Source organism: Ambystoma mexicanum, chromosome 10 (genome assembly GCF_040938575.1).
Source record: "Ambystoma mexicanum isolate Mex_15411 chromosome 10, UKY_AmexF1_1, whole genome shotgun sequence".
Taxonomy (NCBI): domain Eukaryota; kingdom Metazoa; phylum Chordata; class Amphibia; order Caudata; family Ambystomatidae; genus Ambystoma; species Ambystoma mexicanum.
The window spans coordinates 141,438,247-141,458,442 of NC_090932.1; the positions used below are offsets into that span (position 1 = coordinate 141,438,247).

Sequence of the window (20,196 nt, forward strand, 5' to 3'; positions counted from 1 at the left end):
CAGCCACCCTCCTGGGTGAACGGCAGAGTTTGGGAGGTGAGGCCAAGCCTGTGGTATTGACCTTGACTCACGAATTACAAATGGCAAAAACAAGAAAGAAATGCACACATCCGGTAAGTTAGCAAGCGACAAGAAAGACTGTGCGTGTTAACAAAAGATTGAAGTTGAAACAGTGTATCACACAATTGAATGCTGCACGTGGGTGGATGAGACACAAAGGAAGGCAGACATGTGATGAACTTTGAATTACTGACAGCTGTGAAACCAGCAATACTGAGTAGCGGAGTGGTCTGGGGAAAGGAAGTAGCCAACTGGAAAGTCTCTGTGAAAGGTGAAATGTTTTTGTTAGGAATCGATAAAGTGAATAAACTATAAACAGCGAAGTAATGAAAATTAACCCCGGGAGAAAGGGGAGGAGAAAAAGGTGAACATTGAACTTTTGTGCTTATGACATCGAACTACCCAGACCAAGAGGCACTGGGGTAAATAACACAAGAGTGTGAGCTGAAGGGAATGTCAAAGTGGTCCTGCGGAGGTCTATAGTAAAAGCCACGCACATTTGAAAGTCTTGGACATCAGGAAAATGTCCAAGCTCGACTGAGGGAGATTTTCAAGTATGATACATTGGGGCAAGGGAACCCCTAAAGGATGTGAATTAAGCTTGGAGAAGGGAAACCCTGCAAGTGCTGTGTTTGAAAGGTTCAAGCCCGACTGAGGGAGGCCTACGTGAAATTTGTGCTTGAAAGGTCTGAGCCAGACTGTGGGAGGCCTACGTGAACTTTGTGTTTGGAACTGTGTGAGCCTGACTGAGAGAGACCGGAGAGACCATTTTGTTGGACTGTGTTTCGAAAGCTGGAAAGAGAGACTTTAACGTGGAAGGCCAGGTGGGCCTTGATCTATGTTTTGAACTGCCTTTGTTTTGAGAACCTGAGCCAGTGTGTCATCTTGTCTACGGGGATTGCCTTACTTTGTGCTGTCTAACATGGGGAGGGGAGCTTACTCAGCCACATTTATCTTTTATATTCTAATTCTGATTTTCCTTTGCATAGATATTCTCCTTTACACACTTTTTGTACAAGAGATAGGGCAGGCATTAGGTTGTGTTTGGTAGGCCATTTTGATTGGACTGACTCAACTTGGACTGTTTTATTTATCATTTGATGGTAGAGACTACTCCCATCCCAGCTATAGGGCAAAGTAGGGTTTTTTCCAAACCCTGGAAATTGAATACATGTTTTACAAATTGTACCTTTTGTGACAGTGTCATACTTGTGATAACATGCCTCCCTTACAGCACCCTCTTCCACAAACTGCATGATTCTAAAGATGATGTCCTGGTTGCATGTTAAACTGTACATATATACGCCTTACTTGAGTTAGCGTATGGTGGCCAGCAACTCTCATAGTTATCCCTGCCACTTGAAATGAATAGCCTTGTGGAACCAGTTCAGCTGTGGAAGTATTATGTGTATTTATTCCAGACAGGCTCCCCCTGCTCACTGGCAGAACTGTAGCATTATGGGATTGCCTCTCTATGTTCCTTTGTAAGGTAAGGTAATAGCCTTTCCCCAGGGATGGCATTAGAACAGGACTCGAAGGGCACACCCATTGAAAAAGTGCTAGGCTTCACACCGGGGTACTGCATTTCTAAAGGAATTTGATTCTAATGAGAAGGGAATGGGTTTACCAGGAAGATATCTATACAGTGAAGGAAGAGTTCAACATCTTGTTTCTCTCAGTCTCTCTCCTCCGTCCCCTCCACTTCCTCTAGAGCAAAGCACTTTGGGGGTAATGTCAGAATGCAAAGTTCATGTCTTCCAATAGCATGGATTGTATCCCTAAAGCAAGCTATCATTAGTACAATCACTTGTGGACCTTTATCTTTAAAAGAAGGGATACCATTTCTTTGAATCCTCTTTTGGACTCCAACCTTTCAAGATGATTTCATTAGAACTCTCTTGAGAGAGCAGATCTGTAGAAAGTTTCCCGCCAGTGATGTGAAGACTGAGAGTCCAAGGCAGAGGGAAGCTCTGTCCCCTAACCGTGACCAGTGGGGCTGAACTGTGGCTGGAACAAGAACTAACTCTCTGCCAGCCATAGCTGTACCCAGAACCTCAATATGTTGTCAACATGTTGAAGGACTCCTGTAGTTGTGTGTGAGCATCCCCTGTGTTTGGGAGCATGGGAACAAGGACCCATCTTGTCCCTGTGTCGCTGGAGTGGAGCAACCCTAGGAGCAGGGGTCAAGACATTAAAAAATAAAAGTGGGTGCACTCATTACATACAGAATGGGATGTGACATTGCCAGAAATTAGCAAATGCTTGGTTACATAATAAAGGCGTGTGCTTATTATTACCTAAATTGCTCACTTGGGTTCGAATACCAGCTCTGGTCTAGACCGGACCAAACAATTGCGTGATTTTGTGCCTCAAATTGTAAATATTAATGTGTAGAAAACAGCGTAGGGCATTGTCCAGTATGTTTTCCATTACATGTTGCCTGTACATGCTCCATGGCATTTTGCCTGCTGTAATCCCCTATCAGAGACATCACATACCTTACTGTTCTCTGCACTGCATGAAATGTTGGCTCTTGGCCCAATAAAAGTTCCACATCACCTTGGAGCTTGATGTGGCCTATCCGCTTCAGGAGGTCTAGTAAATGTCAGAAGCGCACCTAACACATCCCACATCACATGACGTAAAGCATGGTATCTCCCAACACTAGACATTTGAAAAGATTGACAGCCCGTTTTTCAATGACATTGCACCATTATAAAACGCTTTTGTAAATGAGGCCAATAGATTGCTCTCGAAATGCATATTTACTGTATGTTCATTTTTCTGCTTGCTTTAAGACTGGTAGGTTCCCTTATGGCACAGCTAAAAACGAGGGCCAATCAAAACATTTGTAAATTGCATTCCCAGTCTGTGGGAACTTTAAAAACACAATTGTTAAGCAGGAATCTTGTATTCTTGTGAAATTTCCTTGATGAAATTCACGGCATAGAATTCACGGTACAGTCGTTTTGCTGTTCATCTCTTGCACCTACTGTAGTTTGTGCCGGTGAAGAAATTATTTAACAGAAGGTGTAAGTCCACACAGCTGTGGAACTTTATTGGACACTGTCGCTGGGTTTCCAGCATTTTAAAGAGTGTTCTTTAGTGGCAGGCACAGGATTGAGTGAAGCCAAATTGGTTCACAGAGCTGCAATGGTTTACCGAGCAGTGTAGGATGGCAGGAGTGGACTGGACGGAGCTAGTGGTTTAATTCTTGTTGCAGAGGAAAAGGAACACAGTCCCTTTAGGAGGGAGAAACCACAGCAGGAAGAGGGAGGTGGGAGGATGGAGGAAGGGGAGGGGACAGAGGAAAGGATGGGCACTTGTTGTAAGAAGATTAAAGGAGATAGACAGGAGCCAACGGTGTCCCGTGTCGTTTGTGAAAGCATGTGTGAGTGGCCATAACAACTGGCGATGAATCTCAAGCCATCATTATGAGGAGCCAGGAATGAGACTCGGACCAAATGAATTCATGGTTTTGGTCAAAGTCTTTTATTAAAGAAAACAAGGGGGCGGGGAAATGCCTTTCTGTCTCTGCACTAGAGGTATTTCCCTACCTAAAACAAAAAATTAAGGTTATGTCGATGTCAGAATGTCCAAAGCAAAACTGTCCTGTGTCTTAAGTGCTATTCTGGCACAAAAACTCTAATTAAACAATCTCTAAGGTGAAAAGGGTAATGTCCTCTGCCTTGAGTGATTGATAAATGTTCAAAAGGAAAAATGTATAACTCCAACACAAATGTTCCGGAAGGATGGAGTTCCCTTTTCCAGAGGATGATTCCCTTCGCCTAGATTTATCTCCCTTCTGTTGTATATTCAAAAATATCAGTTCCTTGAATTTCTCTTCCTTCATATCATAACTGATACACAAAACAACTTTGTTCCTGGTGTACTCCCCTGCCAGGTTTGCACTTCTTTTCTCTCTGATTTTACATAGACTTTGTTTAGTCCTGATATATCTATCTGAGGACCCCGTTGTGGCAGTGTATCTGTCTCAGGACCTCTTTGTGGCAGTGTATTTCTTATACACAGTTCAATTTGTCCTTGCCTGGTGTACTTTCCTACCAGGGCTTTCTTGCACACACTTGTAACTACATGGTATGCTTCTCCTGCCATGGATTTCTTGAACCCACTTGCAATTGCCTGGTATTGCCATGACTTTCTTTAATGCACTTGTAATTGCCTGGTATGCTTCTTCTGGCAGGACTTTCTTAAACAAACTTATAACTGCCTGGTATGTTTCTCTTGCCAGGACTTTTCTTCATGGGGGTTCTGAACCCACTTTCAATGTAATATCTTCTTGGGTCTGCTTTATCTAGCTCTGCATCTGCCTGGCACACTTGCCTGCCAGGGATTTTCCTATATGTGTATTGTACACATTGAGATTCATGAAAGTTTATTACTTTCCATATGGTTTTGCTTTTAGTAAATTGCTCACAGGTTCCTTCTCTTTCAATTGTCTTATATATAGTCTTTACAATTATTCTCCCTAAGCACATTGGCCAATAATACCTGGTGTACCTGTTTCCCTTCAAGGGACTTACTGGTTCTTCCTGGGGTACTTTGTTCCCTTCGCTCTGAGCCAGTAACAGTTGTTCGGCATCTCTCATCGACTCTCTGCCTTCGTTTCTTGGCTTCTCAATGCTCTGTGTTTCCTGCTAGGTCTGGCTGCTTCCTGTCAGGCTCCATGTAGGAGAATACTGCCGGTGAACGTCTGCGGGTGCCCAGGAGCCTTGTGCTGCCTTCTGCCACTTTGGCAACGTACCTTCTCTCGCGGACAGCTTTCCTCTTCTCCTGTTATGAGCTGGACGGCAACATGGCCCTTCTCGTGACCACACTGTTTTCCGGTCCTCACCGAAAGAAGCAGCTCTCTCTCTTCAGCAGCTCTCCGAAGTCAGCTGCTGCTTTTGTTTACATCTCCGAGCTCCCAAAAACTTGGGCTTTTCCGCTCTACATCACTCGGCCCATCTTCCATTTCCCAGTATTCTTGCAGTTATGGGAATGGACCTCCATTACTGATATTTTACATGGAAAGTCTGGGTGAGTGTTCTTAGACGTCTTTAGATGCAAGTTAGTTTTGAATAACTTGTATGCAGAGTCAGAGGAGATATTGTCATAAGTTGTGGAATGTAAGTCAGATCTTGTTAAAAGGTCTTCAGTATGTTTCCTATGGGTATGAGGGGAGGTGTAACAACATGTTAGTAAGGCACTGGGTATGGATGGGGTATCCTCAAGAGAGGAAGTGCTATCCCATGCCTTCTCTGATGTGCCCTGCTACCCCCCCAGAGGTTTTCTCCCCATGTAATCCTCCCTCATATAGCCACCCCCAGGGTCAGGATCAGCTAGTGGCTGCCATCCCCTTTCCACATGGGGTGAGGTTACCACTGGGAGTGATGACACCATCGGATTCATTGCATCACCCCTCTTGCTGCAAGAACAGTCCGATGCATGCAAAGCCCAGTCCTGCTGCTGTGTGCACCAGCCCGCCCCTGGTCAACACACATTCCAACCCGTTGGTTCAAAATAGAAGCCAATGGATCTTTGAATGTGTGCATGACTGACAGTAAACTCTGACCTCAGATTGGCTCATGTTACTGTCATTCACAGTCAGGGGCACAATTTACGCTGTCTGCATATGATAAAAGAAAGCAGTGGTAACTCCCCACAGCAAATTAATGTTACAGATCAACAGCATCTCTTTGTGTGCCTTTACAAAATAGAGGGAAAGTTTGCTTGATGCAGGATACGTCCCCACAAACATGCTGCAGCCTTCACAGTATTTTCTGTCACTCCATCACATATGTGCATTATCTAATGAGAGAGAAACATTGCCACTGCCTAACATATTGGAATAGATGGATATTCCTTAGCATGAGTTTGGTGAAAGATGTATGATTTTGCAGTTGTGTGCCAGCCTTCACAATTTTAGCGAGCACAAGGAAAGCACTCATCTTGCATCTGAGCCCCTGGATTGGGACTCACAGCATTCTGAGAGCCAAGATAGTTGGGATCATAGTGTTTTTGCCATTGACCTGCTTGGATCCCTTTTTTCAAGAACTGTTGAACACATTCGACCCACCATGACCCTCCAGTGCTGCCTTTTGCACTCTCCAAATCTTCAAATCGCTGGGGCCTACCAAGAAGTCTGTTTTTTTCTGCCAAACAGCCAAGATCTGAAAAAGGTACCATTGACTATTAACTGCCCCCTTGGTCCAGTTCTGGGCCTTATAGACTGGATAGGTCACTCATTTCCTTTTTCCATCCCAGAAACATATCCTTTTTATAGAACATTGTGGTTTATACTTCTCTTACACCACTGATTCATTAATCAGGGTGCTTTATTCTGCTATCTTTGCTTATTCTCTGTTCTTTCCACATGGGCCCATTTGTGTAGTGTTTTTCTGTTTAGAGTTTTGCAGATGGTGATTTGTATTAAGACATATCTATTTGTATTGAGCCTTGAATGGACATTCCCTTTATTTTTAACTGGTATGCTCTGCTGTTTGAGTCGCTATTAAATCACGCTCACACTCTTTTAAATCATAGCCTTCCCTCAGCCCACATTACCGCAAAAGGAGGTATATCTCTTCACTGTGCCTGTTTTAACTTTATGATTGTGTTGGCTCTTGGTTTGTTGAAGTGTGAGGGCAGAGAGGGCCATTTATCCTCTATTTACTCTTGTACTCCTGCAGGGTAGAATCCAATGTGTAACATTGACATTGAAAGTATAGGTTTATAAAGAAATTCCGTGGCAAAACTTCCAGATCTCTTTTGTTATATAGAAGACTAAAGGGCTCTGAAATATTTTGTTTGGATTTTCTGTTGGCCATCAGTTTGAATGTGTATTATTGGAACAGGGCATCCTTGGAGGGATATAGACTTCTAAGTATAGGTTCAAAATTTGAATGTTAAGTAATCTGATCACCCTGAGGTGCAGGGAATCCTTAAATAACCCGACTCTAGATGATGCCATCCTATAGACTAGTTTATGTTTATTAGGAAAGTCCCTATTATTTCTAGAACCATACTATAGTATCTTAGTTATTCACCCAACCTCATATCGTCAGCTCTTTATAAAACACAACTCAAGTCTAACCAGTTCTGTAGGGTCATGTCTCTACCTCATCACAGGAGATGGCTGTTACGCTCACATCATATTGTATTCTGGAACATGTAATCCTACATTTATAATGGGGACATGAATGCAACATGCTATTTGGTACCAACACCAGGATTTCTAAAAAAATATTTGAGGGCTCTGTTTTAGTATAAACTTTTTAGCAACCAAAGTGTTTGTGAATAAATTATGCTAGGGAAAAAATGAATAAGATTGTTTTATTTTACTAGATTTATCAACGTTTAGAATTGCCTTATTCTGTATTTGCATGCAGACTACGGTTATGTGGCAGAAGAGAAAATATTTATTTCTACAAATTAAGTATGCCAGCAGGGCCACTGATCTACCAGCAGGCCTGACATGTTGCTAGTTCAGGCCCCTACCGGCAAAAAAATGCCAGGATCACCAGTGCCAGTGATTCCAGTAATCCCATTCCAGGGAGTCCTATGAAACTCCTTGGGGTTGGGAATTTACGGTCACTTTGCCACCCATAATATCCCGGTAATACCGGGATATCGGGTGGCGGAGACGCTAAGGCGGGTTTGCTAGTAACCTCCTGGAATTACCAGTGGGTTACCGGGAGATCCGTACTGAGGCCCAGAGTGCCATAAAAGGGAGGGAAGGGTACATGTGGGTAGGGAGTGAAGGTAGGTAAAGGATTAGGAGAGTTTGACTGAGCCCATTGGTCAACAGGCCTTTTTTTTAAACAGTGCTCTTTTCTAAACCAGAGAAATCTTCAGCACCAAATCGGTAATTAACACAAACTAGTAAAGTGTTTATAGGAATGAAAGCCTCATACGGGTTTATTAGTAACCCACCGGTAATTCCTATCTCCACTGCCCAATATCCCAATATTACTGGGATATTACGGGTGGTTTAGTAATGGTAAATTCCCATTCCCATAGAGTCCCTTAGGACTCCCTGGCATGGGATTGCTGGAATCACTCGCACTGGTAGTACCGGTGCTGGTTTTTCTGTTATTTTCCTGTCGGTAGGGGCCTGAATGCTGGCAGGTCAGATCTGCCGGTAGATCGGTGCCCCTACCGGCAGACTTGTGCTTTGCCAGTCCGGACGAAATTCTGGTGCCGGAATTATTGTCAATTTATCTTGCATTTTTTCCAGACTGGCAATGTTGTAATGTGCCCATTAATCTTATCACCCCATATTGGTAATACCTGTACACCGATATGCCTGTACCATAGCCAGGAGCACGCTGCTGGCACATTATTTTCCTCTGAGAATGGAACAGTGTAACAACATGACAGTCAGTGTTACGAGACAGCCAATAGCTGTGAGATTCAAACCTACTTATTACAACTGGGGGTAAAAAAGATATTCAATCGCGCAGGCGAATATGTGCATCCTTTTTAGCCTGTGGATGGGAGTGCCCTGTGAGAGCGATATCATGCCTGCTGGAGACAAAGGGGTTTCTAGGAGCTATTGCCAGAGATTCTGGCCCTTGCGAAAAACGCGTGACAAAGGTCATGCTCTGGACATCAGGCATTGTCCAGATGGGCAAAATTCCCAGGAGACTGCACTAGGCAAGCACGGGAGCAGACGTGAGGATTGAAATGGCTCTCAGCCTGCCAACAGCATCCTAAGGAAGGTGAAATGAGTTCTGCATCGGAAGACTCATTACTAGCAGGGTCAGCCATAGGCAAATATGGGGCCGCAGTTAATAATGCAAACATACAACGTCGCAAGCAGCTTAAATAATAACAATAGTTACAAAAAAATATATAAAATGTAATGCTGCACAAAAGTGGAACAATACATCTTTTGCAGTATGGAAAAAAGAGACTCTTAAAAGGAACGCTGTCCAATACTGTCCTCAACTTAGATTGTATCCCTCACTTCTACATAATTGCCATTATGGTAACTATGCCATGTCTTCTCCACGTTGCGCTCCTGCCATGTGCAAACTTGCACATTTACATTTGCTCATTAGCACACGTGCATGTTCCTTCGTATATTTGCACAATTACACTTGTGCACACACATATTTGCACACTCACAAACTCTCACATTAGCATCAGAGATAAACTTTTTCCCACTTAATTTATTGTGTGCCCTAGTTTAATTGTAGGCCAACAAGATGTTGATACTTAGAGAGTGTGTTTTTTTTCTCCAATTTCAATGTGTGATCTAATGTAATTGATGTCTCACTGTATTGGTCTCCTTAGCATTCTAGCATAATCGTGTGTCCATGGTATGACATGTGTGCCCTAACACACTCTTCTTCATTCCCAGGTACACTGTACACAGACCCACCATATCACTCATACACAGCACTATCTCTCTATTACCAGACTCGAAAATGACAGATTAGTGAAAAGAAGTTGGAATTTTTAGGTAGAACTACTTTACAGGGATGTTAGTGAAATGCAAATGTTATTATTAAAGCAAAAGCCAATATTTCCTGTTGCACACTAGAGTCCTTTGGCAACAGAGCAATGGACCAGTTCCTGTAGAACGCATCCATATTGACTACATCACGTGCCAGGATCACATTGCAAGGAAACTTGCGCTGGGAAGAGAGTTATAGCCAGAGGTTGAAGTGGGCGTGGACTAAAGCGTACAATGTTCCTCTACTTTTCAAGAAAATCTGCCATATATCACTTTTGGTCACCTGGGGCACGGCTCCTTCGTTTGTTGCCCTCTCCCCCACTGGGGATTTAAACCTGGGATCTGCTAGGAACACCACCCTCCCATAGCTGCAAAGTTTACCAGTTCCATGGTGACACATCTATCCAGTCCTCATTTTTCGCATTGCACGCCACGACTTGTAGTTTCGTTATTTCCATTTTAAGTATGGGCCTACACATCCCAGCATGCAATGAGAACCAGGATTGCCTGGAGGTGTCCAGTATAGAACTGGGAATCTTGGTAGCCATGCCATGCGACATATCTTATTGAGCTATCTGCCAGGCACTAGTTTGGTTTTGTCCATTTGAATAGCCTGCTTGGAACAACAGGTCCTGCTCCATGGTGATCAGCTTGTGTCTTCTGCAGTTGATCACGATTAACATGAAATTGCTGTAGGCACAGCAGTGTGTGCAGGTAACGGATGGGGGTGAGGGGCTACTGTCTTGGGCATGTTCCTTAAGATGTCTGAGGGGTGGGTAATTGGAAAAGGAGGGTGTATAAAGCTGCATGCTGTGGGGACAACGAATTAAATTATTGGTGACCATTAAAGATGCATTTTCTTTCAGTCTGGATGGTACCGTTGTAAAACACATAGGGCCTAATTCACAGAACGTTTTTTCAATGGGGGTTTGCCATTATAAAACACTTTTGTGAATTAGGCCCATAGTTGCTGGGGTGGTGTAGGGATGGATGGCAGGACCCAGGAATGGGGTTTGTGTTGAGGTTGTGAGAGTGTGTATAGGAGTAGTTGGTGAATGGGAGGGGTGGTGAGGGGTAGGCCGGAGGAGACACTTCGTCCCTTGGGTATCATTTGGGCCTGAGTTACTTTGCAAGTGAGCAGACTCACTCAACATTTAAGGCTGACATACATACAGGTTGCCAGAGTCCTTGTAAAAGGCTTAATGAATATCAAGACAGCTCCGTTTATTCAATTGGCAGCCTAACAAGCAAGGCAGTTTCATTTCCACAATCTTAAAATATGTTGCTTTTTGCTAGAATAAAAAGGCTTAGTAGTGGCGGCAGCCGTTAACCAATCATGCATTTAGACAGGATATTTAATTATAATGTATCAACATCCTATACCATGTCAAACCCCTTCATTCAATAATAAGTTATTTTGTTACGCCATTTATGAGGGTAAGGAAGCTCAGCGAATTAAGCGCCTGTTTCACACATGCATGTGCAATGTGCAATCTGAGGAGCAAGTCTCAGCAGAGTCGACTTGGCCATTTATCTTTAAAGGATGAAACATGTATTATGCATTTACTTTATCACAGCTCCCTCACAAGTCGCTCTGCCAAGCATGAATAGGTCATTCACGCCTAGTTTCACTCTTTGCATTCTGGGACTTGTAGTTTGACTGTTTTGATTAAAAAAAACAAAGAAAATGAGTAGGAGTCCGAAAATGCAAAGTAACAAACATTGGCCAAGCCAATAGATTGGGTGTTTGTAGTAGTTTACTGCATTTTGCATTTAGCATGGAGGGAAGTATTGAGGAGTGACAGGGAAGAAGCAATGATAGCATGTGAAGGAATGAAGGGCAGCACCGGCGGGGTGAGAGAAGCACTGTAGTGGAGGAATGCGACATAAATCCCAACACGAGGAAGGATAAAAAAATCCAATAGATGAAAGGTAGGCCGGCAGCAGTACACAGCAGCATTGTGCAAAATTTGAAGGAAAGAGTGAAATCCCAAATGCTGGGGAGAGCGACAGAGCAAAGGGGGGAGGGTGAGAGATAGGGCAAATGTGGGGTTGCACAGCAACAACACAAGGAGGACGGAGGGAGGAGAGTAATAGAGGGGAAAGAGCGACAGCACTATAGCGGGAAGGAGTGACAGTGCAAGGGGAGAAGGAGTGACAGCGCCTGAACAGAAGAAGTGACAGTGCAACAGGGGGGCATGATAGCGCAAGGGGGAGGCGTGACACCGCAAGTTGGACGGTGCGACAGCGCAAGGGGGAAAGGGACAATAGTGTAACAGTGATAGAACAACAACACACGCAGGAGGGGTAACGGCACAAGGGGGATGACACAGCAAGGGGCGGAGTGACAGTGGAAGGGGGAGGAGCGACACCACAAGGGGGGGAGCAACAGCACAGTGGGTTTGAGGAGCAACATCATAAGGGGGCGCGGCAGCACATGGGGGAATGACAGCACAAGGGGGAAGGAGAGAAAGTGCCAGGCGGGACAGCACAATGGGGAGGGAAGGTGGAAGGAGCGAGTCTGCAAGGGAGGAACAGCACAAAGGGCGAGGAGGTACAGTGCAAGTGGGAGGAGGGAGAACACAAGGGTGAGGAGGGACAGCACAAGGGGGCAGGAAGGGCAGCACACCGAGGGACGGAAGGCAGCACATGAAAAGAGGGACAGCTCAAGGGGGAGCAGAGCAATAATGCAAGTGGGGAGAGATATCTGCTGGTTGTAAGCTTAATTCCAGCCTTTGGTCGTAGCTGTCCTTTATTGTTGTTTTGATCCCAATGTGATTTCTTACAAGAACACCTTTATGCTGTCAGCGGTACTGCACCCATCCAATGAACTACAACCTGCAGATGTCCTCCCAACTTATTTTATTTGAGAGGTGCAGTACCACTGACTACATACAGATGTCCTCATAAGAAATCACGTTGAGATTGGAGGGTGGAGTACCACTCACATGCAGACGTCTTCATAAGAAATCACAGTGAGAGTTCTTATGTGGACATCTGTATGTTTGTTAGTGATACGGTTCTTGCACCAAAGAATACATTAAATTACATAAACAAGAAACAGAGCAACATTAAATAGACATGGAAACAGGTTTTGAGCAAGAGAGCACATTTGTCAGTGGTACTGCACCTCTACAATGAACAACTTATAGATGGCCTCACAACTTATTTTATTGGGGAGGTGTAGTACTGCTGACAGCACACAGATGTCCTCCTAAGAAATCACATTGAGGGTGAAGACTTGCAGTACCACTCACAACCTACTTCATAGATGTTTTTTATGAGGTCGTCTCTATGTAGTTAACCTCTCCAGAACATAATCGTTTGTATGGGAACATTATCCACAAAGAGAAACACACATGTAGCCCAAAGGGACCAGGAAAGTACCCACACTATAGCCTAAGTGCCTTGCACGACATGGGAAAGAACTCCTGATAGGGAGAAAATTAAACAAGCCACTAATGGAGTATATTGGCAGTGATAAAAGGAATACCATTTATTGCGTTGGCACATAATGTCCAGTTATCATGCCAGCCTCACCGTCAGCTTTCCGGCTGGCACCACTTTACTATCTCTCTTCTCTGTAGCATTGGTGTTGGCGACATGTTGGTGGCTCTGCTACCAAAATATGCCAGCGCCAAACCCACAATTAAACCACTGGACTGGCTAACTTGCTTGGGCCAACTTGAGAAATGTTTTGTTAAAACATATTCAGAAAAAAGAACGACTGTTACCAGGGGATCTCGCAGAATGAATCCGTAGTCTTCAGAAATGTGAAATGCCTCTAGATGTAAGGGCCGGCGCCTCTTGGAATCAAGCTCGTGACGTCCCATTGACTTGGCAAATGAGGTCTCCATTTCAGAGCCGCGACCGCCTGCTGTGATGAGATGGCACACGCTGCCTTCGGAGCTCACTCACAACGTTGCAAGCGGATGCTGCAAGCCCAACTTCTTACCGACGCTGTGAAGGCACCGACGTGCTCCTGGCATGGGCAGGGAGTGGCAGAGAATAAAGGAAGAGACTTGAAAGTAGGTAACTGTGTTAATTAAGCACAACCCCACATTGTTTCAAGAGACTCGACTGACCTTGTCCGGAAAGCAACAAGACAACGTTAAGACTAAACAAACACTACGAAGAATCGGACAGACGATAAGAATGTAGAGCCGGGCAACACGTGCAAATACCATGCCTCCCAAACTGCAGTAAAACCCCAAAGAGTAATGCAATCGTTTATCTATTAAACGAGTTCTCTGCAAACACAGCAGATCTGCATTTCTCTAAATCACGCCCCCTTACTAGAGAAGGTGCGCCTATCACACCCATTGTTAGTACAGTGACAGAAGTACTTCAAAAACGGTGGCTGGCTCGGGTCTATGGGTCTTTTGCCAAGCATGTAACTGGTTCTGAATGCAAACGTGATAGGTAAAAGCACAACACAGTTGAAAGGCAAGTCTATACTGGAACAAAGTATCCGCTGGGTATAATTCTGTCAAATGGAATAAATTAGTTCAGGTTAGGCAATGCCATGCTGCCAGACCCGGGTTTGTCATTTAACTCACACATACATCATGGGAGGTCATGTACTCCTGGGGCCAGATTACAGAAACGTTGCAGCAGTACAAGGGCAAAGTTTGCACGGTATTAGCACTAGGGCAAAGTTTGCCCTATTTTTTTTTTTTAAACTGGGAGACATTAAAAAGCGATTGCACCTCAACAAGTGCAGTTTGACATATTAAAACGTGCAAAATGTGCACTTGCACTGGTGCAAAGTTTCTGTAATCTGGCCCCTGGTCTACTTTACCTGAAAGCATTTGCTTTACTTAGCGAGCTAGTGTCCTGCTATTGTATGTGGCAGTAGTTGGGTACCGCTGGTCAGGGACAACATAGGGCATTTTAATTGCAAGCATGTCGGGAATATCCATGGCAAAATTCCGCCACTAGTGGAGTGGAATATGGGAGGGGGTCAAAAAGGCAATTTATGGTGGGGGCTGCACTGTGAGGTTGGTGCACCAGACGCATGGAACATTGAAACAAGTTTGGCAAAGCCAAACGTTTTGGTCTTTGGAATTGATTATTGCGTGTTAATAGTTAGCATAGTGGTACTGTGTGACGAATCAGTGCGCGGGAGGGAAGAAATCACATCAGGGGCCGGATTACAGAAATTTTGCACTAGAGCAACGTTTTCACGGTATTAGCACTAGGTCAAAATGTGGCCTATTTTTTAAAAAAATTGGGACACATTAAAAAACCATTGCACCTCGACAAGTACAGTTTAGCATATTAAAAGCACAAGGGCTCCAGTTGCCCTAGTGCTGAAAATATACATTTTTGATGCATTTTTGCATCAGGGCAAAGTTTGCCCTAGTGCTAATACAATTCCGTATTAGCACTAGGACAACTAGTTTGCCCTGGTGCAAAAATGTAGTGAAAATGCATCTTTTTTGCTTTAAGGCAATTTTTGCCCTGGTGCGTATGGTTTTATAATGTGTCCCAGTGTTTTTTAAAATAGGGCAAACTTTGCCCTAGTGTATTTGTATTTGTATTTATATAGCGCTTTACTCCAAAGTGCTTTACAGCATAACAACCAGAATACAGAAAACATCAAACATGAAAAATAGAAGCAATAAAATGTACATGATTCAAACCAGAAAAACAGCAGGTGGAACGATTTGCATTTGGGAAGCAAGAGAAGAGGAAAGGTATGGGAAGGAGGAAAGGAGAAGGGAAAAGGGAGTAGAGGGAGTAGAAGGGAGGGTGGAAATCAAAGGGGAGACAGGGAGAGATAAAGGAACAGGAAGATGGAGTGGGGAGGAGAAAGAAGAGGAGGAAGGGGAGAGGAGTCAGGGCGGGGGTGAAGAAGGAGTGATTTTAAGGAGGAATAGGTGGATATGTAGAGGCTAGAGAAAGGGAGGGAGTTTCAATATAGGGGGGCCAGGAGCTGGAAGGATTGGAAACGTGCTAATACTGTGCAAACTTGCACTTGAACCAGTGCAACGTTTCTGTAATCTGGCCCCAGGAGGTGTAAAGGGGTTATGAGGGGGAAGGAAAACGTGACAGCATATGGGAAAAAAAATATACAAAATGTAGCAAAACCAATCACACTGAATGCACTATAGACACTGCATAAGACATATTAAGATATGTATCAACAGTGTGCTTTTAACATACAATATTTACAGATATGTTTAAAAACATTGGTTACAAGTGAAAAGGAACGATTTATCTACCATGCATGCACACATTTCTTTGTGCTAGTGAATGAAAAATTGGACAAGTTGTTGATTCACAAACGCACTCATTGAGGATTTACTTGGATCCACGTGTAAGCGAAAGAAGGCACTCTGCATCAAATAACACACATTGGCAATGCCAACGGTTTGGACTTTTGTGTAGGCATGTTTGTTTGTTTGTTTGTTTTATTACAAGTATTGCGCACCAGACCCAGGGGTACTGTACTTCCAAGGCACTGCCTTAATGGTATTAACCGGCAATTGATGGTAGCAAGTGCAAAATGGTGTGAGTACCTGGGCATCTAATAACTGCCTGGCAAATGCCCAGTATTTATAAACAAGCCAAAACTGTTGGTTTTGCCAACACGTGATATTAACAGGACTTCAGAAAAGGGCATGCATAGTGTTTGTAACTCGCGTGGCTGAAGGTAGCCCTTACTAAGACGTTTAAATTACACCAGTCTCCTGTTTACATCTCCAATTAAGTCATTAACTCTCGGAAGACTGTTTTGCAAAAAAAAAAACACTAGCAGGCAGTTTGAGTGCAAAGTTTGATGGTAAAGCTTGAATTAAAGTGAGCTCCAAGAGTTCCCATGAGGAGGTGTGTTGGGCGGGGAGGTGAAGGAACTGCTTGGGAAGGGTCTTGGGGATAAGCATGACTATGGGCACTCAATAGGTGGGGAAATAACCAAACAACACCTACAAACTGTGTGTCCTTCCTCATATCCCATTTCTCACTATCTATACTCTAATGCACTAGTTCCAGCTAATAGGTGGAGCTTTAGCACCACCTAATAGTCTCAACTAATGAGCAAAAGGGAAGATAAGTGGATGGGAAGAGGAGACCAGATGCTCCCAACAGAAGGGAGAGAGGATAGCATGGTTGTGTGTCACGTCTGTAGGTGGACCATAGTCCTAAAGATGGATTAAGAAGGGCATGTCCTAAAGTGTGATAATGTATTGTGTTTACAGGCTAGATTTTGAAAATTGGAAGGTACTACACAATGAAATGCTTGGCTGCACACAAAGGGTAATACTGTTTTGCACCACAGGTAAAGTTGTGGACACATTCTAAAGCTTATCCCCAGATAATTAACAACAACAATTGAGCAAGGCAAGACAAAGACTTTGGCTACATATGACGTGTACAGAGCCTCATGACTGGATAATCTTCTGTGTGGTGACGGATCGTGCAGCTGGTGCAATTACACGGCACGGCACTAATCATTGAGTGGGTAAGCACCTACTCCCTTCCATGCTTTTGCTGTCTTTAGCACCCTGACATGTTCTGCATTTGTGTTTTATTTGCCCCCACACTTTTTAGTATTTGACCCTGAATTGGCATGGTATTATAATCTCACCACTCTCAAAACTTGTTAACAGCTAGTGCTAGCAGTTAGTGACGCTGAGACAGTGATGTAGCCTGTTTACCCCTTAGCCCGCTCCTATAAAGCTCCTGGCCATCTATATGGAGGTCCTTAATAGGGGTGGTTTAGCCAGGCTGTAAACAATTTTACTTCTGAGCCAAGGAAGGCTCTCTTGTGGTCCGGACTCAGATTAGCACCTGCCACCCCAGAACATTCTGGGGGGAAAGGACAGTATTGACCACGGTTTATCCGCTTTCTCACCTGCAGTGACCTCTAATAGGAGGGATAAAGAAATACGCCAAGAGGAATCTTGACTACAAGACTTCATCACCTGGAACTCTAGCAAAGGGCCCCAGGCTTTCCGCCACTCAACCTGATGAAGCTACTCCCTCCCAATTTCTACATCTTAAAGAGAGCATCTTAAAAGAACTGCACCAGTGTCACAGCCTACAGGGTCTTCAGTCACTTATGGATACCTTGAACGAGTTTGTCTAGGCCATATGCCCTCACAGAGAATGCGTTACAATACAGACTGTAGTACAATATTGACAGCTGTGTTAAATCAGCCAAATAAAACAGATAGTGGATGCCAATCGAACATATCAGTGGAGAGTTTGGACTAGGACTCGGACTAGGACTCCCAAACTAACCTTATTAGAGGTACTCTTTAGGTATCTTCCAGTTCCTTACCTGCTGCTAACTGTCAGACCAATCACTCCAGCATTGTTTCCAAGTGTCAAGTCAAGGAAACACCCTCTGTAACCCCGATACCAGATTATAACCATGATCAAATCCTTATCGCATGCGCTACAGAGGTTAATGTTGTTCCTAAGCAGGCACCCATGTGAGACGTGAGACTAAAATAATCCTTAATGCCAAGTATCAAGGATAGCAGCATCCATGACTTCATCATGGATCAATGAAATGTTGTCACCTCTAACATTGGAAAAACAGCTGGAACTGAGACTAGAGATGCCTTACGCAATAAAGTTCTAGCCTGGCTGCGCTCACGCACAGGAACGGGTGTTGTTAGACTGTCCGACCTGAAGGTCATCTGCCGAAATAGCGGGGTTAGTATGCTTCCACAGTTTCTCAACAAGTGCAACTATTTCCTGAGAGGGGGTACAAACTGTAAACTAATACTTTAAGTGCTTTGTTAGTGGGATACCTTACTGTGTCATACTTTAGCTCTACTGTTATTATTCTTATATTATAGATCTTTTTGGATTTTTAGGTTGTACTTACCTTGCTTTATGTTTTATGTTGTATTTGTTTACTGTTCTGTTCTGTTATGCACCATCATGCCTATGGGTTCATTGTGTGTTATATAAATAAATAAATGTAAATGTAAATTTAAATAACTGGGGCACATAAGTTCTTGCTCTCGCTGTGAATTTCTGACGCATCCTGTTGTAACAGGATCTCACGTAACTTGTGACAGCTTTGAGCACAAACTGTTCTTCCAAAGGGATGTTGTCTTTCCTGGTGTATTAAGCAAGCAACACACAAGTCAGCGCCATAATCTTCCAGGAGAAAACCGGTGACACAGTTGCTGCGGGCCAAAATCTGCCTGCAGTAAATCTTGCCTTTTTGTCTAGCTCTTGGCAAGATAGAATGCAGTGAGGTCAGCACGCTGCAGCTGTCCATGCTGGACTCGTGCAGAGCTAGGAGGGACGTTTCATTTTAATTGTAACATTGCCGACAAATTGTCTTAGTAAACAAGGGTAAAACCAGGAGGAAATAAAACAAGTTGCCTAGCGAGTCACCACAACTCTCACTAAATCAAAAGCCGCCTGGGGAAGTCAGCGCCATGGCACATCAGCCTCCTCCCCTGTAGGACATGCAGAGGCTGTGAGAGAGAGCACAAACAAGCGATTTTAAACAATATATGATTTTATTTGGAAGATGGATGGTATCTTTCCCATTCAAATATTCCCCCTAGTTTTGCCTTGTTTCCAGAGGGCTTCCTTAGAGACAGTCATCAAAGATGGCTGCCTGTATGGAAGAGTTAAAACAACTCAAAGAGTTCAGAGATGGGCATGAATGGGTGGGATTAGCCATAGGGATTAGATTGGATAGGGGCAGGGATTGGGAGGGATAACAATGGTGTATCCTTCCTAAAATATATCTCCATTGGGAAAGCATTGCAGACCCTGATTCAAAACCCATATGTTAATGACAATAGTTTTGGGTTTAAAGGTAGCGCTTTCAGTACCACCTAGGAGCCAAAACTAAAAAAGACCATGAAGTAAAAAGCAGCCAGGGGCAGGTGCTGCACATTCCTGATTTATGTTGAAAGACATTTGGATATAGATCAATGGCAGGGTAGATGAATGAATGATTGAAACTAAGTGAGAAATATTGACAGAGGTCGATTTTCCATTAATGGAATCAACTCAGCGCTCAACACATACTCATGGTGAATAATGCGTAAGCTAGAGGTTCAATGCTATTGGAACTAGGACTTTGCAAACAAGTCCATTGTAGTAACACTGAAGGGTTTGGTTGTGGGACATCTAGTAGTAATACAAATAATGGCATATAAAGTGTGATCTGCACACTGGTGCTACTAAATTTCATAAAACTATTAGGGCCTAATTCATGGAACGTTTGGAGCGGAGCAAAGGCACTTTACAGTGCCAAAAAATAAGTTCCACTGGGCCAAATTCGCAGAGTGATGCAAAGAGTATTTTTGAGTGTTTTTAGTGTGAATTAGACCCATTTAGCGTGAGCAGAAACAGACGTGACAGGTGAGTACAGCAACAACGTAAATAAACACCCCAAGGGAAAACCTAGAGCACCAGGAAGAGACAGGCGCCTCAGTAATCCCTGCCCCTCCCACAATAGGAACATTTAAGTAATTATACACCCTTCACACCCACAGACCACGCCCATGGCAAACCCATGTTACCCAAACCAACAGGACAGGGCAGGAGACTCAGGGATCACATCCACTCACTCAAAAGTTCAAAACAAAATACACCCGTAACCCCACTTGCCTGCCCTTCAACTGACTGTTCCTGACCCCATCGAGTCCCCAATTGGATGAGTCGGTATCTCCATCATTGGTCCTGAT

The 20,196-nt window shown here is 43.9% G+C and overlaps 1 protein-coding gene across 1 annotated transcript in view; it reads right to left on the reverse strand.

Moving 5' to 3' along the window:
- The window catches only part of IDO2 (indoleamine 2,3-dioxygenase 2), a 593,071-nt gene extending 579,376 nt beyond the window's left edge, over positions 1-13,695 (reverse strand). The window contains exon 1 of the mRNA XM_069617631.1: positions 13,258-13,695. Within this exon, the coding sequence (XP_069473732.1) occupies positions 13,258-13,380 (123 nt within the window). The 5' untranslated portion in view covers positions 13,381-13,695. The remainder of the gene's footprint in view (positions 1-13,257) is intronic.
- Positions 13,696-20,196: the final 6,501 nt, after the last annotated feature.